Source organism: Haliaeetus albicilla, chromosome 3 (assembly GCF_947461875.1).
Source record: "Haliaeetus albicilla chromosome 3, bHalAlb1.1, whole genome shotgun sequence".
Taxonomy (NCBI): domain Eukaryota; kingdom Metazoa; phylum Chordata; class Aves; order Accipitriformes; family Accipitridae; genus Haliaeetus; species Haliaeetus albicilla.
The window spans coordinates 62108443-62133259 of NC_091485.1; the positions used below are offsets into that span (position 1 = coordinate 62108443).

A 24817-nucleotide genomic window follows, 5' to 3' on the forward strand; every position below is an offset into this window, starting at 1 on the left:
TGAACAGAGCTCTTGGGCATGCAGTCAGAAGAGGAAAACATTATCCTTTGTGCTCAACTCTTGAACAGTTCTTGCATCATTTCCTTAATGTACAGTGAACTGAGATGCAGGCCTTCAAACAAGCCCTCAGAAATTCTCCAGGGGCTGCTCTTCCCAAGCATTGTCTAGCCAGACACCATGGGATGCTCCTTTGCTGTCTGAAAATATGCCCCTCTTATTTTTGTAAACAATTTTTTTCTATCTGTTTAAGAAAACGACTTTTGTATCTTTTGTGCTAAGATCTTTGTTAAAATGTAATTATTTACATTGCGCCTTGGCTACAGCAGCGTGCTAGAGAGAACTTAGCCAGGCAGCAAAAAGCTTCAGTTTAGGGACGGGGGTGGTGTTTCCCCCTCATTAATCTGTTTCTGAGGTAAAAAAAAATGTTTTCTGCAGCAAAATGCCTCTGACAGCAAGTTTGTATGGTTCTGTCCCTGAATGTTCCTTGACTGCTTCCTTCTTTCTTTAATAAGGGCGGTATACCATGCGACAAGCTTCTGATTTATTTTTATAGCATTACAAATGCAATGCATTTCATACAAAAGATCATTCGTAACATCAGTTTTAATATAGCACAACTACTTTAAGACTGTACTTCCTAAGAATTCATAAGAAGCCGCAGGTATATAAGTGCCCTCTTCTGCATTTTCAGGTATTTGCTGTCAAAATCACTCAAATACAGTGTCCTAGGTATGACATCAACTGGAAAAAGAGAAACTTTAGTACTTACTGATTCTTGCATATGAAGAAATTTTTCATTACACAGACAGACAGTAAGCACTTAACTACTGTATAGGCAATTCGTATCTATCAAGCCTCACAGACCCTGCCTGGTTTCTTTTCAAGCGTGTTTCTTCTTCCTCACACAGGAGGCCTCATCTGTACTTTGAAACCGCGCCAATTCAATTGTATTAGTGTACTACTAGCACTCAGGGTGGCCAACACGTGTTTTATACCCACGCAAATACTGTGACAGAGGAAGGCCAAAGTGCAAGGCTTTTCTATACTAGCAAAAACGTTATGCATGCAAGAAGTAGTGGTAGTACACCTATGAAGCTATAAAATTAATACAGGTGTGCATGTGTATCTCCACACATACACGCCTACCTTGCAAAACAGATACTCAGCAATTTATCAGCATGATCTGACAAAAACGGTGCGTCCAAATCCTCACCTCCATTACGGGGGTAGCGTGACTCGCGTGAACGTGCTAAGGTTTTGCCCTAACTTAGCCTCGCGGAACCATATCGCAGGGCTCCGGGCTCACACCTCTAGACGCTGACTTGCCCGTAAACCCTCACTCGATTCAGCGAGCCGGAAAAACGAGCCGGCTCCCGAGTAAGGCCGTCACTGAGGAGCCCAGGCGCGGCGGACAGGGACGGCACCAAGCCCGCGAGGGCTGCAGGCCGAGGCGGGTGTCCCGGGGGGAGCCGGCATGACAGACACCCCGCACCGGGGAACGGGGGCCTCCCCCGCTCCGGTCCCGCCGCTCCCCTCAGCGCCGCCGCCCCGCCGCCCCTCACGCCAGCCCGCCCTCACGCTCGCCCCGCCCCCTGCCGTGGCGTTGCTTCCGCTTCGGGTCGCCCGCGCCGCCGGGCAGCGCCGACTGCTTCCGCCTGCGCGTTTCCAGGGCAACGCGGCGCCCCGGTTCCCCCGTGAGTACCGGCCGCCGCCCGGGGGGGGAGGGGGGCAGACCTGGCGGGGGCCCTCGCTGCCTCCCACGGCGGCAGCGCGGCGCCGCGCCGCTCCCGTTACCAACCGGGCGTCCCCACGGAGCTCGGAGCGGGCCCTCCTCCCCCTCCCGCCCCCCCCAGCCTGCCGGGGACTGCCCCGCTGCGGTCAGGGGGAGCGGAGCTGATGTCGCGCCCCGTCCCGGTAACTCCGCGCGGCTCCTCGGGCGGCCGTGACTAGCCGGGGAGGCACCCGGTGGGCCTGCTCGTCCGGGAGGGGCCTGCAGCCCCGGCGGGGGGCGGGGACCCAGGCGGGAGTGGGGGGGGGGGGGGGCGGCCTGAGCCTCCCGGGGTTGCGGGGCGGGTAAGCGGTGCCTCAGGCCGTTCCTTGCAGCGGAGGGAGGAGCAGGCGGTTGGGCGGGTGCCGGTCGCGGAGCCCGGGAGTAGGGCCGCGACTGAGCGTGTTGGAGCCGGGCAAAAGGCTCTTCCGTGTCCCCTTGCGACGGATCGGGGCAGGGGCCCCCCTGGCGACCGCTCTGAGGGGAGGTGTGTGAGGAGCACCCCCAGGCCCACCGCCCAGCGAAGCTGTAGTGGTTAAGGGAGCGGTATCCAAACCGAAGGGCACTGCACTGAGCCGCCTTTTTGTCAGTTGAACGGTTTTTATCACGGATAAGACCACGTATGGGGAAGAGGAGTGGTATAGCCGCCATGCAGGAGTTTATTATGGTAGACTCAAACGAGTCCTTCTTAATCGTTCCATCTTAACTTCTTCGTGCAGTTTGACTCGGTGGGACCGGGTAACGTCAGGAGATGTCAACTCCCCCTCTGGCTGGGGCAGGCATGCCGCCCGGTGCTTTCTCGGGGACGCAGGCTCAAGCAGCTCGGGAGGTAAATACAGCCTCTCTCTGTCGAATTGGCCAGGAGACAGTGCAGGACATTGTATTTCGAACCATGGAAATCTTCCAGTTACTGAGGAACATGCAGGTGAGAAATAACTTTTTCTTCTTACGGTCCTCAACTTCCCATGTTTTTCCCACCAACTGCCATATGTAGGCACAAGAGGTAGCTTAGGACATTTAAATACGTAACTCAATCAAACTGCTTTGAAAAGGGGGATTGATTGGAGAAGTGAATACTACTCTTAATAGATTTGCTTACTCCTGTACATTAAGTGAAGACGGAGAACATTCAGAAATGCTAAATTGTTATATCCCCTACAATGAATATACTCTAAGCACATTTAATATCTGTGTTTTCCTTTATTAATAGTGAAGTCTGTTTATATGCCAGTTATGTTTCTCTGTTTTTGTTAACATCTGGGGAGTAATTTTAGAGGAATTTTCATTGATCTTTTTCTGTAATATTTCCCACCTAGAACTTTTTGACATTTCTCTTTGTTACTAAAGTAGACATAATCCTTATACATGGGTACTTCCTGAGAAAACATACAAACTTTTGTTGTGTTTCTCTGTTGTCAGCAGAAGATAAATAATCACTCCCGTTCCCTCTGTATTTTCATGACTCTGGCAGTTTCCTTCTGTAGTTATCTTAGGTATAGATATACGTACTTAGAATTTGCTAACTGTGAATTAACTTTGATTGTGTCTCTGAATTGTGACCTGGGGTTAATACACAAACTCTCAAAGTGTAATACTCGGATAACAACAGTGTCATGCTCAAGCATTTTGAAGACATTCACTGAAAAGAGTTACAGAGGGATTGACAATGATCAAAAGTGTAGAATACACGAAGCTGTTCAACAGCGGTAATTTGGCACATCAGATGAGCAGATAAAATACAGAATTTTGCTGCTAAAGAAAATAGAAATTTCAGTGATTTCTGTGGGGATAGTGTGATTGTCTTATTTTAAAATGTAAAAAACCCTCTGTGATTTATTTTAGTTTATTTATTCCGTGTGACAGAAACTTTAACATAATATTTTTAACATTTTGGGGTTCTGGTTCTCTAAGTTACCGAATGGTGTTACTTATCATACTGGAACATATCAAGACAGACTGGGAAAGCTGCAGGAACATCTCCGTCAGCTATCAATACTCTTCAGAAAACTGAGATTAGTCTATGACAAATGCAATGAAAACTGTGCTGGGCTCGATCCTGTTCCCATAGAAGTAAGTATCTTTATTGATATATAAATTACAAATCAGAATAACCACTCTCTGCTTAGCATGTCATCCATTCTCCTGAGTTGCAGGAGACTCGTAACAAGTTTTAAATGAGACTGAAATTATTCAGTGGACTGAATTCCGGTTATTATTTGGAGGTGGTTGGAAGATTGTGAAACTTCCATATTAACATCAACATTTCTTACCAATTCAGAGGGATCCAATTTTGAAATCAAACTTCATTTAAAATTTTAGCCTTTTTCCTCAGGCTTCTTGGTACATTCACTAATTTGTTTCCCCTAGGGAATAAAGGGTCAGCACAAGTTGTTTTTTTAAAGAAGCTGTTATAGCGGGAAAACGTGTGCTTTAAGCTCTCACCTGCCAGCCTGGCTCCCTGAGTAATAAACATTATTCTCTTGTTCTGCCCATCAGTCTGCGCCTCCGTAGTTCCTTTTCTCAGCTACTCTTAACCCTGCTGAGCCAGTATGAACCAAATCTGAATGTGCAGTGGTGATGGAAAAGTTAACAGGGTAAGACTTCCAGGAAGGAGGATTGGCCAAAGTTTATCCTAATAAAAATGCTATTCCTAGTAAAAATCCAAACTTAATTTTCCCCTCTCATAAGTTAAATGGTTTCTAATTCCTATTAATACTCTTAAGCCACTTTTCTGTTACAATTTGAGTTACTACTGCTTTATATTAACTGGAACTGTGAAGTTCTTTAATTACTGACCTCTGGATTCTGAGGCAACTCTATTAATGGACTTCTGATTGTCCATTGAGTTTTAATCATTTAAGCATTATATTTTGTATTTGAGTCTCTTCACTGAATAGGAATAAAGAGATGAAGGAGTCCATTCTGTACAGTCCATTCTAGGCTACTAATCTCCTTCTGTCAACAGTCACTGCCATTTGTTTCAGAGAAAGGTATTTGGAAACCTTAGAGCAAGCGAGGGAGTAAGATAACTTTCCCATTTAAAAAAATAAAACTTTTTTCATGGTTTGTTGACTTGTGTGCAATAGCTGAATACTTGTGACCCCTTTAAAAGCTTTTGATGTGTCTTGTTTTCACATATAGTTGGGATGAGGTGGGGTTGGTCTTTTCACAGTTTTTTCCTGTTACCAGGATGAAGAAGAATCACCATAAAGAACATGAGTAGTCACTTTAAGCTTTTTTAATGCAAAGTCTCATTGATACGTTATGCGCAGCAGAGTTTTGTATTAATACATGGAATTCTTCTTACCTACTTAGTCTGTTCTGTTGTGAAGTTAATAGAATGCCTGCCTCCTCGTGTTTTATTGGTTAGGGTGAATGAGAGCGGCACGCCATTCCTCTTGGATCAGTTTTCTTAAATTCTTATTTCAGCTTTTCAATAATAGTCTCAACCATATTATTTAATGACTGACATTCTAACCATATCTTTAAAGAATATCAACAAATCTCTTTTTCCACACAGTCAGGAGAAGTCAGTACCTACTAATATTCCTTAGTCTATTATTATTGATATAAATGTTTTTATATTTTTTTGTTAATGTGGACTACTAATGTAATAGGTATTCTTATCAACTTTCTGTTAACTAACATAGTGAGGCATGAGATAATTGTGAAGCAAATCTGGCTACAAAGTCCTCTAATTGATTAAATTTCCAGCTTCATTTGTGTGTTAGGTGTAGTTCTTTGCTTTTCTGTGGTTTTTTTTCTACTAGCTTTTCTGAAAGATGGGAGTTTTCAAAGGAAATGTTCCACTTTGAGTGGTACTTTATTTTTGCATCAGAGAGAGAAGATTTTTCGAAGAGTATTTACCATCCACACTACTTCATGGTATGCAAACATAGTGAGTTGTTAACCTTTACTGCGTTCTCATGGCAGAGTTTAGTGTGGTTGGTTTTGGCCATTTTAATAAGCTTAATAAGAGTGGCCTACAAAAACTTTTGTATAGAAGGAAATTAAATTTTCAGTGGGTTAAATCAAAGTAAGTTTTCCATCAGAATGCTGAAGGATGCTACTCAATGCTTCATAATATTACACCCCAACCTAAGTAACAAGTTCATATGCATTCGATGAGCAACATGATCCCAGACTTTTAAACTAATGTCTTCTTGCTCATTTGCACCAATTACTAGTCTTTCATTTGCCTGTAATGTGTATGTGAACAAGGATGTAATTTTGCTATCAACTTTAGGTTTTTTTAGTTCAGGACAGAGAAATCAACAATAGACTATAGGCTTTGTGGAGCTATGTTTGTGTAAAATGTTACAGCTTATAATTATTTTTTAATAAGATGTTAGTAGCTTGGGAGTGTTCTGACAGAAGCATGTATTTGTTTTGTATCTAGTATATTTACTGATTCAGTTTTTTTTAGGAAGGGAACATACATTAATATTCATCTAGAAATTCTTTATTGAACATTTTTGGCTTTGTAGAACCTTACAATAAAGATAGTACACTACATGCTTGAGGAGATCACAGTGGGAAATTCTTACAGAAAAATTCCTATTAGGTAACTGCAGGCCTCATCTTAAGAATAGCCAAACAGAGGCCCACTAAAATAGCAAGTCATAATTAGGGTATTAACCAAGTAGCTATGTAAAGCCAGTCATAATTATGTTTAGTATATCACTGAAATACTTTATAAGAATGATAACTTCATGTTTGTGGTATTTCATAGTGTGGAATAGTAAATTTTAAAATAACAATCTGCAGAGTTCAAGAATACAAGGATTATCTGTGATAAATATCTTAAAATGTAAATACTGGGTTCTGCTTGCAGTTGTGTAATTGCTTAGGTCTAGGCATGATAATATGTGGGATTGTGTATTTTTGAAGTACATTGTTTTCCTGGAGAAACGGCTGAGGTCATTCCAAGGCCTTTGGGTTTGAGGTGACAAATTAAGCTTGTCTCCACTTACTCTTGGGAAGTTTGAACCTATGGAGAAAATGGCAGTAACTTATGTATGTCCTGGTTTAGGTTTCTTTTTTTCCTTCCCTTTTTTCTTTTTTTTTTTTCTTTTTTTATCTAAAGCTAATGTTTTTTGTCTTCACAGCAACTTATTCCATATGTTGAAGAAGATGGCTCCAAGCATGATGATCGTGGTGCTGCAAGTCAGCTTCGTTTTGCTACTGAAGAGAGAAGGGAAATCATGGAAGTAAATAAGGTAACAAAGTAGAAATTAATTTGCATAAAACTGAAAATGTCATGTTGTCATTACAAAGCTTAAATTTCTAGATTGCTGTACTAAATGCGGTATGTGTGATGACTACCATCAAACTTGGTAATAAATACTTTGCATGTAACTATTTCAGAATTACCTTTTAGTAAGCAGGGTTTTTTTAGCTGTACCTCTGGCTGTAGAGTTTAGGTTTCTTGACAATTTTAACTTGTGCCTCTTTTTAAACCTACATATATTCTTCCAAATATGGTGTATTATGTTTATGCTTAACCCACTAGATACTGGCAGTACAGGTTGAGGTAAGGTTGAACTTATTTCTCTTCAAAACTTACCTTAGGTGTTAAAAAATGGGTATTGAACATCAGATGTGTAAATATTATTGCAGTGATGTGAGTTAGTAAAGGATTTTCAGGGCTACCTCCTGTATTTTGACAGTTTGAGGAAGACCATTCCTTTTTAAGTGTAGCATTTATTGAATCTTGACACATTCAGAAAAAAATGTACAATGTATGATAAAGGTGCTGTTAAATTTTCGGTTTGAGTGGCAGTATGCAACTGAGTACAATTACTGAAGATGGATTCAAATCTAAAAATAAATATGCTGTAGTAAATGCTAATATAAAATTGAGATTAAAAATACGTAGTTTTACCAGACCACAATTTTCAACACTGTTTTTTCAATCTGTAAAGTACAAAGATAGGATTAATTAAATATTTCTGTAGCTGTAATATCTGTAAATACATAGTAGAAAGGAGGCATAATCTACAAAAATCACTGAACAAAGGACATAAATGAGTAAAATATTTATTTATGGAAAGAATAATTGGTGGGTTTTCAGCTTCTAAAATGTTTCCAATATTTTAATTTGCCTTCAACAATCAGAGTTGTACTGAATTTTTCGTAACCCATTTATTTCGAAAAATGCATGCATATTGTACAGGAGAAAATGAGGACTACATGAATTTAGAGAAAAGGACTTGACAGCTTTCCTGTTGTATTCTTTCTGTTCAGTGTTGATGTAGCAGGGTTGTATACTTTATATTGTATGTAAAGTTGTACTGTGAATTTATGCACATTTATTTGCAATCTTTAAGAGTTAATAAGCTTAACTGTCCATATTTGCTGTGTTTTTAATAGTTCTATGACATGTTTTTGCCCTTGATGTTGTACTTGTATGCTAATATGTTTTTAAACCTCCTTGGTGTGATCTTGTGAAAAGAATTTCATAAATGTTTATGATGAGTTCTGAACCTTAAAAAGGTTGATGGTATCACAGGACCATTGGTAGCAAATTGGTAATTAAGAATGTATTAAAACCTTCACTTAAATCTGGTCTGAAATCCTGTATTTACACTCAAATGCCTAGACCTAATTTCCAGATTTTCCACAGTAAAACTTCACAAGATAGTTGAACTTTCTCTAGTATTCTTACAGACAAATATTTGGTAACTGCTGCAAAAGAAATTGAAACTTTGAAATTTCTTGGTTTTGGAAGTGCACTGAGGTTTTTTCTTTTGTCTGCCTCCAGCTGTATAAGCACATCCACTACTGCTTTCAAAGTTCGAATTTTAATACATTACAGAATAGGAAATGCTTTGGGTTTTATGACTAGAAATAAAGAAATACTTATTTTTGCAAAGAAAAATCACTAGAATCAGGTTAATTGGTCTAATTTCTGACACTGGCTGCTGGACTTAAATAGCCCTCTCTGGTTCTTAGCTGGCACTCCTGATAGCTTTCCAATCCTCTGTAGTATGTAATGTCCACCTCCAATGCAATTTTGCCTAATTTATTTTAGCAAAATTTCAGTAATACAAAATGGTGAAAATGCTGTGACAGGGAAACCAACATGACAGATGAAGAAACTTTTTATATTCTTGACCCACTATCTTTTCTTCCTTCAGCTGGTTGTCCTGTTCTCACCTAGTCCTTTTTTCTGTGATAGGCAGTATTTTTTCAGTCTTGCATGTTACTGGTACCAAAAAAGCATTATTGCAATAACCCAATACTTTGACACAATTGAGACACTTGAATTCTTAGACCTTTCATGGGTCTCTTAATTTTGCCCTTCTTGCTGTGATATCCCGGCCAGTCTGATCTCTTCAGTGGCTCTGGATATGTGTGAAAGACACTAACTGCCCTGCAGGGGCCCTGTGGAGCACAGCCAAAACTAGTAGATCATATAAACTTTGTCATCATTTGACATCATTTTACTGTATAGTGACATCTTTTGGTCTTATTTATTTATTTATTCTGCTATATTAGACTTTTAGGTCAGAAAATTTAACGTGCTCACCTCGGCTAAGAAGTACTTGTCCATTAGTTTAAAATATAGATCAGTTTACAAGGTAATGAATTTCTGTGCTAGCAATTCAGTAATATTTAGCAACTGTAGGTTTAAATAAAACCTGTTAAGTGTAAAAACAAAAGGGATTTTTGCCAGCACTAAGAAGAGTGCACCATTGTTGTAAAACAACCAAACAAACCATTTATTGAGCACTGACTACCTCTACCTTTTGTACTAAATGGTTCTCTCCCGCAGTTCCCAAAACTGTTGCTTATTCCTTTTATCTGTATTTGCTTACTAGGGTTGTAAATTGTTGAGGTGGTTGACTCTTTTCTGCAATAAAAATTTACTGTTCCAGAATCAGTTTAGCATTTACATTGGTCTACTAATACAGGTCCTGATCCAGTTTTCACTGAACATAATTACTATTTGCAACAATTGGAAGCTGTTACCAAAATTTCCTCACTTGCCTTCATATTTTTTGAGTCTTTAATGTTCTGTCTACAGGTTTTTTACCTTCTAAGTATAGCATCATCTGTAATATTTTCAAGATGTCAGGCTTACCTTGGGTCCATGGTCTTGTAGTACATTTGACAGGACTTACAACAGAAAATACCAAATCACAGACTGAGAACATTTTAATCTGTGTTGCTGCCTTAGCAGCAGCTTTCTTTACTACTTGTTTTTAGAAATGGAGCAAGTGCAGCTTTGGGTTTTTAGATGCTGTAGGTCTGGTTTCAAATGAAGCACTTAGGAAAACCATGGCATAATTAGTAGTCTCAATACATTCAGGTGAAAATGAAATAATGCGAAATAGCATGAGGACATTCTAGGTGACCCTTTAGAAAACGATCATGTTTGATATTCTTAATTAATCTTTGCTAACTGGTTAATGGTGATCTTGCTAAGAGCAGAAGAGACAATCTACATGACAGGCTTTTAAGTTAAGCTGTTACAAGTTTAGCTTGGGGCTTTTTTGATAACAAAACCATTGTGCACTGCAGCTGATGTTGTTTAGAGAAGTAGTCCTTAAAATGACAGTGATTTGGAATTAGTCTTTCTCTTTGGAGAACCTTACCTGAAAACTACTTTTGACTGTGCTGAAAACCTGCATTTCTTTTAAACAATCTTTCATGCTAATTGCATGTATTTTTAATTTGTTTTGTATTTGTAGAGTCCTTTTTCACCCAAAATATGAGTGTGCACCAAGGAACACTTTAACAAGAGGGGAAGAATTGTTTATTTGGACACCTTCTCAGCAGGTTAATCTGCAGTGGGGGCTGTTCCATCCTGTTTTGGGTACCTAAACTGGCTCTCTCTGCAATGGTAGAATCACAGAGGAATTTAGGCTCAGTGGGAGTACTGGAGATTATCTGATTCAACCCCCAGCTCAAAGCAGGGCCAACCAGCAAAGTTAGATTCAGTTGCTCAGGCTCATATCCAGTACCATTTTCAGTATTTGTAAGGATGGAAATTCTACCCTTTCTGGGCCCTTCTTAAGTGTTGACTTTCACTGTGAAAGTTTTCCTAATGTTACATTGGAATTTTCTTTGCTGTAACTCATGTCCACTGCCCCTCATCCTTTTGCTTTTGCTTTCCTTCAAGAAAAGTCCAGCTTTGTCTTTTCTGTGATCTTCATTAAGTAGCTGAAGACAGCATCTTGATCCTGCCTTAGCCTTCTCTGCTTGAGACTGAACAAATATAGCTTTAATCATCTTGGTGGCCTTTCACTAGATGTTCTCCAGTATGTTTGTGTTTTGTATTGAGCCCCAAATTGGACAATCATTCTCCAGAACCAAATAGAGGAGAGGAACAATTTCACTTTACCTGATAGGTACACTCTTGCTAATATAGCACAGCATGCAGCTAGTCTTCACTGTTACAAAAAGATCCACTGCTGACTCATTTTCTACTTGTCAGAAGGTTTCAAAAAGGACCTCAGGTCATTTTCTGTAAATCTGCTTTCTATTCAGTCAGCTCTCTGCCTGTGCTGTTGTAGGAATTTATTCTGTTTTCAGATGTAGGATGTTGCTTTAATTGAGGTTCCTGAGATAGGTGTTGGCCTGCCTTTCCCACCTGTGAATTGGACATCCTACCACTGAGTATACTGACCACTTCCCCCAGTTCGGTATTGTCCACAAATTTGGTACTTTGATACGGTGATTAAGTCATTAAGTGTGGATAAGTCATTAATGAGGATATTAAGTATATTGACCTTAGTATCAAACCTGAGAAACATCAGTGACCAGCTGCCACTTGGTCTTAATACTGATGATCACAACATTTAGAACCCAGTAGTCTAGCCAGTTTTCCATCAACCCTATAATCCACCTATCCAAACGACATCTCTCCAATTTGGCTGCAAGGATACTATGAGAGACTGTGTCAAAAGCCTGACTAATATGAAAGTAAAGAAAATCCCCTGCTCTCCCCTTGGCCACACAGCCAGTCATTTCTCAGTAGAAGGCTATCATGTTGGTCAGGCATAACACATCTTTGGTAAATGCAAGATGACCGCTCCCAGTCACCTTATCATTCATGTGTCTGGACATGGCTTCCGGGAGGATTTGCTGCATAGTCTTTCTGGGGTCAGGGTTAGGCTGACCAGCCTGTAGTTTCTGTAGTTTTCTGGATTCCCCCTCCTTGCCTTTCTTGAAGATGAGTTGAGACGTTTCCTTTTTCATCAGGAACCTCTCCCCATCTCCAATAGAAAATTATGTAGAGTAGTCTTGTAATGTCATCAGCTAGCTCTCTCAGCATTGAAATGCATTTTATTCCATATAATGAAATATTTCCTTTTCAGTTTCATTTAAAATGTTGCATGCAAAGTTTTTCTTGTAGCTTCCTATATCAAAACAATATAATGGTTACAAAGTTGAGAAAAGTGAGGAAATGTCAAGCTTAAAGCTGTCTGTACAATCCCAATTGTCCCTTTTTGTTCTCGTATAAATGCATATTAAACAACCTTTATTACATTATCACATTTGGTTCCTCTCTTCCCCCTACCCCTTTCTCTTCTGGAAGAGTGCTTGAGCTATAAACTGCTAGCCACTGTTTAGATTGAATCAGTATTATGATAAATAAGATTATAAATCCTGGTTTACGTATTGTGTAACTTGTATGAGGGTATTCAATAAGCAGGGAATTTGGGAATGAGAGGGAAGGATTAATGTAGGTAGTGAGTAAGTAACTGAAGGCTGCTCTTGAGAACTGGATTTTTATTCTTGTCTCTGCCACAAAATGTCTGTGATAGTTGTTCCTTCTTCCCCTTACAGTTGGTGATAGCTGTCCTTTGAAAATTTGTGGCAAGGTGTTAAAATATGAAGTTTAGTGATGGACTTGAATCTTCTGTGTCTCTGGACAAAGTTAGTAGGCACTCCAGTTTTATCTGTAGTCTTCCTGTGACTTCATTTGCCATCTGTAACTGAGGGTCATAGATCTGTGTGATTTTCATGTTAAGAATGGGGATGTAACACTGAGGAGTGTGGTGGAGAAGCACCTTGGGGAATGGATAATTCCATTACAAGCTACATAGCTTAGAGGGTACTCAGGAAATAAGATGTCAGACTTCGTTGTTGAATGATAAATAATTGGTATGAAGCAAACATCCATCTGTTTTAATGAACACACTTATTCTTCGTTGAACAACAGAGCAGTGGATACATGCAATTGCTGTCTGGTTCAATATGTGAAAAGTATTGAGCATGCAGTGGAGCACAGGCTGTCTCTGGTGCCTCTGCTTGTTTCAGGAACAAAGAGTAATGCATGCCGAAGGAGCAGTTTTCCTTTCAGCTATCAGGTGAGGAGGGATGCACAAAACCCAGTCTCTCATTTCCAGTAAGGGTAGAACAGTTATGCCTGTGAATGACATCAGGAAAAGCCGTAGTTATTGAACAATGTGTGTGTTAATATTTAATTGCACAGCAATTAGTGTATTAGTGATGAATACTTTTTATCCATTTGAAAAAAATATTATAAATAGATGGATATGTGATTTTATTATGATGGAAAGTGGCCCCCTTGGTATCATTTGAGTAGCCATAAGTTAGAAAGTCACCTGGCAGCTTTGAGAGAGTTTGAGCAAAGTGTTGAGGCATTTTTTCTATCTTTTTTTTTTCCTGCTGTGTACATATAATATTGTAAGTGTTTTGACTATAAAACTGAAGGAAAAAAAAAAAAGAAGGTATTTCCACCTCCTTAGTTTAGAGATTTCATTATGAAGGACTCACTTAAAAAAAAAAACAGTATAAATTGCCAGGGCAGGCTTTACTTTTTCTCACCTATTACAAACACTGTGTTTCTTTAGAAATTTCTTGGGTTTGACTTACATGGAAAAGCAGAGGCCATTGTCACCTTGATAAGACTTTCAACAATCGCTTCCTACAGCAGTTTAACCATCAGAAGGAGTAACATGTTCGTGAAAAAGAAGGTGATGTAAGTCCTCTCTGCAGCAGAGTCGTAATTAACAAAGTAAACATAATTGTTTTAATTCTGCTGAGATTTATGCAAGTACAGGTACTACTATTAATATGTAGTGCTTTGTTACGCTTATATGTACTTCTGCCCTGTACTGTTGCAGGTCTTGAACAGAGCAGGTAAAAACTATAGCTGGCAGAGCATTCAGGAGAACGGTCTTTTATATAAGATTTTCAAGATAGAAATGTCTCTTTTTTTTTTTTTTTTTTCTTAAGCAGAAGTGCCTGTACAACATAGGCAAGTACTTTTGATGTTTTTACAGGCATCAGCTGGGATGTAATCTTACTCTTCCACAGTGTTTACACTATTATCTTTGCCTGATGAAGGGAATTTTAACAAATGGATTGAGTGCAGAATAATGACTCATAGTGATGTTTAAGTTTTAAAATGTGAAAGCTAGATGAGCTTAAGATGAGGAGAGAGAGAGGAATAGTGTGCAAAGGAAAGTTCTGATACATCTCTGATAGAAAGTTGTGGATTGGTCTAGACAGCACTGATTTCAAATGAAATGAAAGTGAACCAAAATATGAGTTTAAGTCAAAAACTGATTTTGGTCAAAGTTGAAATTACTGTGTCCTACTGAGCCCAAATCTGTATGAAACATGTTGTTGTGGTTTAACTCCAAGCCGGCAACTAAGCACCACACAGCCACTCGCTCACTCCCTCCCCCCGCCCCCCGGTGAGATGGGGGAGAGAATCGGAAGACTAAAACTGAGAAAACTCGTGGGTTGAGATAAAGGCAGTTTAATAAGTAAAACAAAAGCCACGCATGCAAGCAAAGCGAAAGGCAGCATTCATTCACTGCTTCCCATCGGCAGGCAGGTGTTCAGCCATCTCCAGGAAGGCAGGGCTCCATCACATGTATCAGTTACTTGGGAAGACAAACGCCATCACTCCGAACGTCCCCCGTTCCTTCTTCTTCCCCCAGGTTTCTATGCTGAGCATGACGTCATGTCTGAGCATGATGTCATGTGGCATGGAATATCCCTTGGGTCAGTTGGGGTCAGCTGTCCCAGCTGTGTCCCCTTCTGACTCCTTGTGCACCCCCAGCCTACTCACTGGTGGGGTGGGGTGAGAAGCTGAAAAGGCCTTGTCACTGTGTAAGCACTGCTCAGCAATAAGGAAAACATCCCTGAATTACCAACACTGTTTTCAGCACAAATCCAAAACACAGCCCCATACTAGCTACTATGAAGAAATTTAACTCTATCCCAGCCAAAACTGGCATACATGTCAAGTTACTTTTGGCACATTACTTGAAACACAGCTATTTTCTGGATGTATGTTATGGTTCTTCCACTTAGTTTCATTTATGTGGATTTTGTGCTTCTGTACATGTTTTCATAAATATCCTACCTGACCTAAGCCTACTAAGGTCTCAGTTACTGGAAGGTGCAGTCCTTGCCAACTCCATCGTGCTCGCCATAGTACTTGCAGCGTTAGTCAAAATGGGTAATTAGTCACATTGAAAATTAATGTCACCAAAGAAGACCCCTTAGGATTGGTTTCCAGTCAGATCACTTTTCTTGACAAAGAGGGACTAACAGAAACATGCCTGTCATGTAAGGTGAATTTAGATCTCTTAAATTCGTTATAAACTGCCTCATATAAGGTAATTTTCCTGTGCTATCTTAAAACAGATAAAGTCAGAAGCTGTAGTATATATGTAGGATGAAGTACGTTTTCTTGTTTCATATGACTGTTAATCCTAAGAAGCAGTCCAGAGTTCAACTAAGTCATTTCAGTAGAAGGAGGAAAGAGTGGGAGACAACTTGGAAGCAATCTGTTCAAACGAAAATGTGTCATTGCTGCAGAAGCTGCTTACAGAACTTGCCTGTTTCCTGAGTAGGCCCTTTCACCTATCTTTCCAAGGTTAGACCAGAGTTGAGATGTTGTTACTGGCTCAGGAAAATCTTAAGCAGAGGCCAGCACTGCCAGTGGTGCAGAACGTATTAATTATGTAGTACTTTATGGTATGGACCACTGCCTGTCAAAGATCAGTAACAAAGATCACTATATGCATTTCAATTAGGAGACCATGCTCTCTGAGGTGGATTTTTTCCCCTCTCTATTCTTTTTTTTTCAGCCTAGCGGTCCAGAGATGTTGCTTCATCTTAAATGTTTTTTCTGTCTCTAGAAAAAGTAGAATAGAAGAGCTAAGCAAATAGCTCTTCACTGAAGACAAGGATCTAAAATTATTTTCAGATAAATAAAGTAACAGTGTGTACTTCTTGTCTTTACAGATGCTTTGAAAACAAATTAAATCCAATTTGAAGGTTCCCTTGTCTAGTATCAAGTAAAGATCAAGCAATTTACAGTTTCATAACACTTGCACAAGAAATGAAAACAGTCTTACAGAATGAGTCTTTTGGGCATAACTTATGTAAAGTTCATGTGAGCATACCTACGTAACAGTATTTAACAGTACAATTAGACATGGATGGAGAGAGAACACAATCTGCATATCAGAGGTTAATGGTTCTTTCTGTGACGTGAATAACCATCAGTGACTGTTCAGCCTTCATTTTTGTTGATGAAGGCTTTGAAAAATCATGAAATGGCATGCCCTCAGTATCAGTGAGTGACAACTTGCATTAAACTAGTAGTTTTGATGTAACATTCCTTGATTTCTCTAAGATTGAATGTTGAGGATGGCAAACAGAAATGTTTAAAAATGCCACAGGTGTGAACATGCTTGTTTATCTCATGCCTCTTGTGCTTTCTCAAGCATCAAGATCTTGCATTATGAGCTTTTGTAGGGAGACACTTGCAATTCTGTCATTTGGATGCTATGGTAACTACATGCTTCTCAGTTTTCTGTCTTGTCTTCAGGAGTTGGATCTCTGCTGTGTATTGTGAAGTCTTGCATTAGCAAATGGAAAAGAAAGAAGCATTAGATAAATGCACATAGTTATCTTTAAAATACTTTTTAGTCTGTCAAATGCTTGATTAGAAATTCTGAGTTAGTGCACATGAACTGTCCTACATCTGTTTTTACATCATTCTCAGGACTCTGGAATTGGGAGTTGTCTCTCCTTCCAGGTAATGTGTCCACCATAGTCTGTTCAGGAATATTTCTCTTACTCAAAGTGCTATGTTCCCAATGTAATCAAAGCCTAATTACCATATTACTTCAGACCATTTTTACAGCTCTGAAGTGAATGGATTTCCTTTTTTTCCCCTGGGCTTCTTTCCCAGCTGACCAGCTGGGCAACTTAAAAGTATTGGTGTGTTGTCCACAGCAAAATTCAGGAGACATTTTCAGGATATTGCTTCTTTTGCTGCTTCCTTTTATCACTGTTCCAGTTACTTTGGTTGTATTACTGATCTGAGTCACCCTTTTAATGTATTGCCATTTGTGTAGTGCAAGTACAAAGTTATGTCAGACCTGAAACATTTTGAATAGTTTGTCTTTTTTTTGATGGTAGCAAGTCTTTCCTGTGCTTTCACTTTACTTGGAACTGTGGACTTCCCTAATGAATAAGTAGTTTGATCTCTAATGTGAGAAGGCTGACATCAAATCGGAATGAAATGAAGGACATCGGTTGTTGTTAACAATACACAGTAACTTAGTTCTTGACAGCTTTGATTTGACCAGGAAAGTGAATAAATCAGACAATAAATATGTGTATTATTGTGAAACATGAAAGGTTAGGGAGATTGTGCGTTGTCTTAATGCACTGATCTTTCTTCTGTAAAGACATAATTTTTAGGTTCTGGTTACGCACCCAAACAAAAGCGAGTTTGCTGTTATTCTGTTCCTTCAAATGCTTCTGCAGTTCACAAAAACAAATACATAATTTTAAAGAATTCAGCATGCTTGGGAATATCTATTTCAAGATAGGACTCCTTAGCACATCAGGATTGACCTACATAGGCAGAAGGGCTGGAAAAGTTCGATTGGCTTCACCTGTACCTTGTGCTTTGTTCAAACTTCTACTGTTAATCCCTCATTTTTCTGTGCACCCAAGTTATATAACATATATTCACATAAATTTACTTGTTGCCTGAATTCTTTCTTCCTAGTTAAAATGCTATCTTTTGGACTTTGGAAACAGAGGACCGATCCCCACAAGCCTTCAGGTTTTGAAGGGATCAAGTGTTTTGATAAAAAGATTGCTGTGAAAAGAAACAGCATTGCCCCTCTAGCAATGGTCCTTAGCTTTTGCAGCTTTCTTGTGTTTTTAGAGTGTCCTTTAAAGAGGATGTATTATCCCACTAATACTGCTCACAGACAACTGAGAAAAAGATCCATATAGCATTTCATAATACTGTAACTTTTGTTGAATTTCTGAGTGCACTATTTGAACTGATTACAAAAAAACTTCTAATAAACTCTTCCCACAGAAACTGAAACAGAAGAATCAGCAGCTGAAGCAGATCATGGATCAGCTACGGAATCTTATTTGGGACATAAATGCCATGTTGGCAATGCGGAACTGAACAAGGAAAATCAAACTGGAAAAAATACAAATTCGTTTGGATATATGTAATTTCTTTCAAAGTAACATGTTTTCCCACAACCATATTGCAGTAATGTTTGAAAAGTCTTCAAGATTAAAATGTTGGGTTTTTGTAATAACTTAAATGGTGTTGGCTTTGTTTTTATAAAAGATTCATCCTAGAGGTTTTACTTAGAGAGATTTGCTTAGGCTGAATATAATACAGCCTTAGTAACTTACAGTAATATTTTGGATTGCTATGCAAATGGGGGTTTTTATAAATTTAGTGTTTCTGGATATTTTTTATAATACAGTTAACACTGTTTTAAAAACATGTGTTTGCATGCCATTCATGCAAACTGCCTCTACAGACAGGAGAAGTTGCAATACAGAAAAGTTGTTCTAGTAAGCTACATGTGATATAATATATTAAATAAGTGATCAGATATTACAATGCAGTATGTTTCCCCGTTGTGGGGACATACACTACAAGCTGCTATGCCATATATGTTCATTTTATTCCATATCCTGTCACTGGATATATGTTACATGAGATAAATTAGAGCAAAATTCAAAAACTACATAAAATTACCCCTATATCCTTATGGATATAATTAAGTCTTTTTAAGTGAGGACTACATACATATATCCTCAACATTAACTTCTTCTGTAACTATGTGTTATAATTTCTTGAGTACTGCTCCAGCTATTGTATGGTGTAATATTCCCATAGCATTATGTATGGTTGGAATACTTCAGTTTTGTTTACCAGAATGCACTGAATAAATGCCTCATTAATCTTTTCCCTATGACTGCCAGTCCTAGAAAACTGGTGTATATGAGCAGTTCATTATTTTGTGTTAATCATCAACCTTCATCTTTGTTTGTTCTGCCTCTGGTATTCCTTACAATTTCCATTAGCCCTGAAAATATTCCTAATAATTTTTGTTATCCACAGATGATGCCAGTGGACTATATGTCTCTTTTTCCAGATGAAAGAATATGTAAAGTAACACTGTTTCAGTACAAATTCGTAGGGTGCACTACTGTTAGTATTTGTCAAGTTGAAAACTGACCATCATGATTTGCTTCTTGCATATTACTTTTCACTCTCATTCCATGCCAAGTCAGATTCCTTAATAGTTTTGTGTGAAAGATTTGTGCAGAACCTTCTGAAGAGTCCAGTTAAATGGTATCCTTTTAAAAGATATACTTTTCATAGTATGGAGTTTTGATACTGAATGCTTACTGATTTGATATATATAGTTTTAAAATTATTATAAATGTTTAAAAAATGCTATACTGGTTTGTTGTTCTATCAGTCTTTTTTATTTTGGTTTTTAATAATTTCAACCCATTTGTCTACTCCTTCGGGTAAAAATCACTGGCATGTAATAACCAGGTGTGACCAGATCTAACAATATATGAATTTTCCCTGAAATTAGGTACAATATAGTTGTCTCTTATTTCTCCTTTTGAAGGCTTTAAATCTTAACAGATGAATGGATGCCGAGTCATATAATTGCAAATAAACAGAGTTAGAAAAATGTTCATTTTTATTAGTTTACCCAGTGTTGAAAGTGATACGTAACTATGATAATACCTAGATGTGAGTAGATGTCAAAACACCTTACAAATAAGGTCACTTTCTTTTCTCCCATACTACAAATGGAAGAGTGGTTAGCTTACTCAGTGGCAAAGCTAGCAGCAGAACTGTTCGTTTCCCGTGTAGATTGACCACTATGGCAGCCTTGTTGGTCAGAAATAATGGTGGATTTCTGCAGCTGTGAGAGACATAACAATTTCATATACAAAGCTTTTGAAAAGGAGATGAAGACTGCAAGTAGAGATTTTGTTTTGTTTCTTTAAAATGCAGGTGCATTTTTGTATTTGCAAGGTGTAGAGTGGCAGCCTTCTGTTTAGTGTATGTATAAGCATGCATCCAGCCTAGAAGAAGTATTTGAAGTGGATTTTGAAATGGCACCAACATCTCAATTGTGAGTGTAAAATTCTCAGTAATTAGTATTTTGTTCTATTTTTGGAACAATTATGGAAAATGGAGATTAGTCTGGACTGCTCTACTGCCTGTATACTATCTATGTATTCTTACTAAATGTCTTTAAAGTTTGTTGACTTTTTTATTGCATATAAACAGTGCAGAAGTAACCTAATATGTGAATAAGAGTGCAAATATTGCAAGTAGATGTCTGGCCGATACAATATTTAGCTTACTCTGTGCAGCTGCTAGCAGTAGCCAAGGTTCATACTACAATTTTTCATCTGGGAGAGAGGAGAAAACGCTTTAAACCACTACCAGAATAGATAGCGCAGTAGCTAAATTGCAAAGTGCAGAAATTGACAGAATTGTAAATTATCACAGTAAATACTGTCAAAACAGGAACTTTGCAAGGTGTTGGACCAAAACCATACACTTTGACTTACACAGGTGGAAGTAAGGGTAGTGAATATAATTCATATGCTACCAGATCCATGAATAAGTATAGGATTTGACCAAGAAGATGACAGTTTTAAGAAAACTGGCAATTCCTCAGCTGTGAAACACTTCTAAAGGAATTACTGGGCATCAACATGTGCTGAAATTTAATATTTTAGTAAATCCTAACTGAACTTTAACTGCTGGTTAATGAAATGGCACCAAATGAAGTATTTACAAATACCAGCAAAGCAATACCACCACACGTTTCAATGTTTTGTTTATATATCATTGACTAGTTCTGTATTTCTGATTAAGCAGAAGCTGGATAAAAGTACAGTCACAGGAGCAGATACCAGAACCTAGGATGGTTCCATTTTTGGAATATAAAAATATTTGAGGGAGTTGGGGTTCTTAGGGCTGTATTTTGCCCAGAGAGGACTTGAGGCAGTGGAGCTAGGATGCTGAATTCTTTATAGCATATTTGTGGGAGCACCCCAAGTTAACACATGCTCTCAAAATGAAACCATTAATCCAATACCTTTGTAGACAATATAATAGATATTGAATGTTTGGTTCAGTGTCACAACACAGAAGATGCCTGCTAGGCAGTATGCAAAGGTCCAAGGTTTTTCTTCCATAAAAAGACAAGAGTGTGGAGCAGTTTTATGCCATGTTCAGGAAAGATGCAAGGAGTTTACCTTTCCTCTTGTCTTCCATTGAGACAGCAAGGCCACATCCAGAGTGCTTCAATAAACCATTACAGTTTTTGTTGTCCTGTAGAAGAAACACTGCTCTGATTATAGTATTTCTTACTGGTGGAGAAATTGGAACTTGTGCACAAGTGCTACTTAAATTAATCACTCTAAAGTATGGATTTAGGTGGAGTAGGACAAGGATTCTGGTCTCATAGGAACCAAGATTTCATCGATGTGCAAGATGGCTGCACAAGCCAAAAAGACGACAGCTGAAGGATGACTGACAACTGCTGTGGAAAACAGTAAGCTCCAGATGTAGATTTGAAGATCTGAAGTTAAGAAAAAACATCAAAAAAAGATGCAATGACACCCAAGGACACTGAGTCAACTGAGGTTTACAGAGGATGGATTAGTTTAATTACTTCATGCTAACAAAGGAAATGGGGAATTATAAAGGAATTTACAAATACATCAGTGTAGAAAAAAATATCTGGGGAAGAAAGTTAGTAGTTTGCTCACTCTCCTTATTTAATAGTAATGAAGACTGATATGGTAGATCATCAGGGCTTTAAAAGAGAAGGTTTTTTGCTGAGTTGGAAGGTTACTCTATGCATAAAAATAACAAGCTGGCTGATATGTATTACAGGATATTAATTAAACTGATGAAAAACATGTACCAATGCCAGTTTTTATTTAAGAAAATGTAATGGATAACTGGAATGTAAGAGGTAAATAAATGCAATATACTGAAACTTTTGTCTTGTTAAATATAACCTGTATAAATTTTAAGGATTTTTCTTACTCATGTTGCATGAGGGATGCATTCTGACCTCTGTTACAACAGTACACAACAAATAACACTACTAAAAGCTGGGAACAGCGTTTGTGTTGATGTGAATGTAGTCAGAAGCAGAATGCATGTTTTACAGCACTTCTCACTGGACTAGGCCCAGTAAAGACCATAGGCATATTTGAGGCAAATAAGCAGAGGCATGTTTTCATGTGTCCACTGAACTGTGGGGGCATCTCAGTTCATATGCCTTCAGGTTCAACTTGCAAGCTACGTTATCACTTGGAGTTCTGCTTCTGCACATGTTCCTAACAGCTGATGATATCTGCTAATCACTGCTGAGATTGTATAAACTCTGTGATTTTTCTGCCTAAATCCTATAGGAGGGCTGATGTGCTAGGTCCTTTTTGACTTCTTGTGCCCTCACTTTCCCTTCTGAGCTGACTGCCCCTACTGCAAAGCTGTAGAGCAGTGTTCTGGAATAGAGTTGAAAATGAGTGGCTGAAAAGGAATGAATTACATACACATCTGTGATAAAATCCTTTCCTAGATCTGCGTGTGCTTTCTCATGAAATCTTGCTTGAAAAATAAATTCAGATTTGCCTAAATAGGAAGAAAGATATGTGATTTTAAAGTTGTCTGAGCAGCAATAGATAGCAATGCAGTTGTTTTTATAGCCATGTAGAGGTTTTAGTGGTATTTACAGTCCTGGAGAGGGAAGAAGAGGGTTGTGAAGACAGTCCATTACTGAAATACATTGTTGAAGTGGGAAGACTTTCAAACAACAAGGGGAAAATATAAAGAAATACAACAGCAACAATCAAAACTTAGGTGAGCACGAACAGGCCATAAAATAGAAGCAAGGAAAGAGGATTTGGGAAAACACATTTTAAGCCTGCGTTAAAGAGATAATTGGGATGCAGTGAGAGAAGAAAAGCCACTGCCGTTTTGGGGTGCATGATAAAATATTGCATAGTAGGGAGTATAAGCATGAGAGCTCTTGCTCTGAGACCAGTAATTCTGATACAGTAATTCTGCATGAAATACTGCATTAGTTTGGGGGTCAGCGTGTTACTAACATAGTGAGAGAAAAATACTGATGTTCTACCATATGAATAATCATTAGAATAACTTGTGAAAGCAAAAGGTGAGGCTCAAATGTAGAAATTCTTGGGTAGATGCAAAGGGGAGGTAATTAAAGTGATTTGGAGTGACTATAGTACAGAACAGTGAAAGAAGGTAAGCAGGAACTTCTTTCACTAAACAGCAATGAAGAGGGGTGGGTAGGGAAAACATCTTAATGCTAAGATACAAAATACTAATTTCCCTAGGAGTTTAGAAGATGTCTTTTGAGTTACTTGGAAATTTTAAACAGCACAAAAAGACTAGACAAACACATTAGGAAAAGGCAAAAAAAAATCCTGTCTTGCATTGGTAGAGCAAGAGGTGGACTAACCTGACGTGACTGGTTTTTCCATCTTTAGATTTTACAGTTGTAAAGCATCTGTTTATCGGATGACTGTTTGTCAGATGATGAGCTCCTGAGGGCACCTGGACTAGTTGCCACCTTCAAGTATTAAACAGGCTTTCATGGCTTCTTTGTGATGATTTGCTGCTGGAATTCCTCTTCAGGTTAACATGCCTTCGTGGAACTGGTATTAGAGGGATTGGAGCAGAAAAGGAAATGAAGCAGTACCTTGTTTCTCCCTCCCTGCCTCCCCACCCCACATCCCCAGCCTCCAACCCTTAGTTTTGGTTCATTTCCTAGTGAAGAGCTGCCCTGGGATCTTGCTGCAAAGCTGAAGTAGTAGCTGATACCTGATTGCTGTCTGTTGACTCGGTAAAACTTAGGAAGCCTTTTACTAATGGGAAATGTGATGCTACTTACCTGGCTGATACTAAAAACAACTGTAGTGCTTGCATGTGTTGCAGTGTGAGCTCATGTCACAGTCTGCACTGAGGGAGAACGTTTGTTCCAGCACAGACACAGAGGAGTGATCTAAGTGTGTAAAATGTGATCGTATTTTGCCTCAGATATGAAGTCGTATTAGAAATTGTTATGTAAACCACATGCTATTTTTATAGCATTTGCATATGTTACATACATTTTTGTTCAGTGCGGGAGGTTTTAATTACTTTCTAGGAAACAACTTTTTTTAAAGGTCTCAAACAGTCTGAGCAACCACATCTAAAGTGCCCTCCAGCAATCACAGAAGACAGAAGTAAGGGATGGAAATAGAATGTAGGCATTGCACTTTCTCACAGAGAAGAAAATGGGTTTTTACGTGTGTTTAATTACTATTGCCACAGTCCCAATTTTTCCTCATAATCATTTGGTAGCTTAGATTTTATAAAAACTGAGCCCCACTGTACCATTTTGAAACTAATAAGCAGATTCACGGTAGCTAAGCCAAATACAATTAGATTTATTTATTTTACAGCTCCATGAAGTTGCAGAGACCACTATAATTTAAATTAGCTTTACAAAGCCAGAGTGGAGTTAGAATTGATTCATGCAAAGAGCATACAGCTTTCAGATTTGAGCTTTTGAACTTGACTCGAACAATTCAGCTAGTTTTGCTGAACAAAAAAGCAAGCAGAGAAACAGTATGTCCTTCAGTTGTGCAAACTCATGTCACAGACAGGAGTAAGGAACCAGGTGGAAATTTCAGCCCGCTGATACTCTG

At 38.7% G+C, this 24817-nt stretch overlaps 1 protein-coding gene across 2 annotated transcripts; it reads left to right on the top strand.

Annotated features, from left to right (window-relative positions):
- The first annotated feature begins 1585 nt into the window (after positions 1-1585).
- Positions 1586-22092, top strand: MED30 (mediator complex subunit 30). 2 transcript variants are annotated; one of them, XM_069779943.1, is made up of 5 exons: positions 1586-1694; positions 2488-2693; positions 3680-3838; positions 6877-6987; positions 18114-22092. In XM_069779943.1, the coding sequence occupies exons 2-5, from the start codon at positions 2520-2522 to the stop codon at positions 18207-18209; spliced, it is 540 nt and encodes a 179-aa protein (XP_069636044.1). In that variant the 5' UTR covers positions 1586-1694; positions 2488-2519; the 3' UTR covers positions 18210-22092. The 2 variants fall into 2 exon arrangements, with proteins under 2 accessions (XP_069636044.1, XP_069636045.1); XM_069779944.1 differs by lacking the exon at positions 1586-1694 and adding an exon at positions 1794-1914.
- The last annotated feature ends 2725 nt before the right edge of the window (positions 22093-24817 follow it).

Coding starts and splice junctions, on each gene's coding strand:
- MED30 (XM_069779943.1), top strand. CDS start 2,520: ATGTCAACTCCCCCTCTGGCTGGGGCAGGCATGCCGCCCGGTGCTTTC. Junction 2,694..3,679: donor AGTTACTGAGGAACATGCAG/GTGAGAAATAAC, acceptor TGGTTCTCTAAG/TTACCGAATGGTGTTACTTA. Junction 6,988..18,113: donor AAATCATGGAAGTAAATAAG/GTAACAAAGTAG, acceptor CTCTTCCCACAG/AAACTGAAACAGAAGAATCA.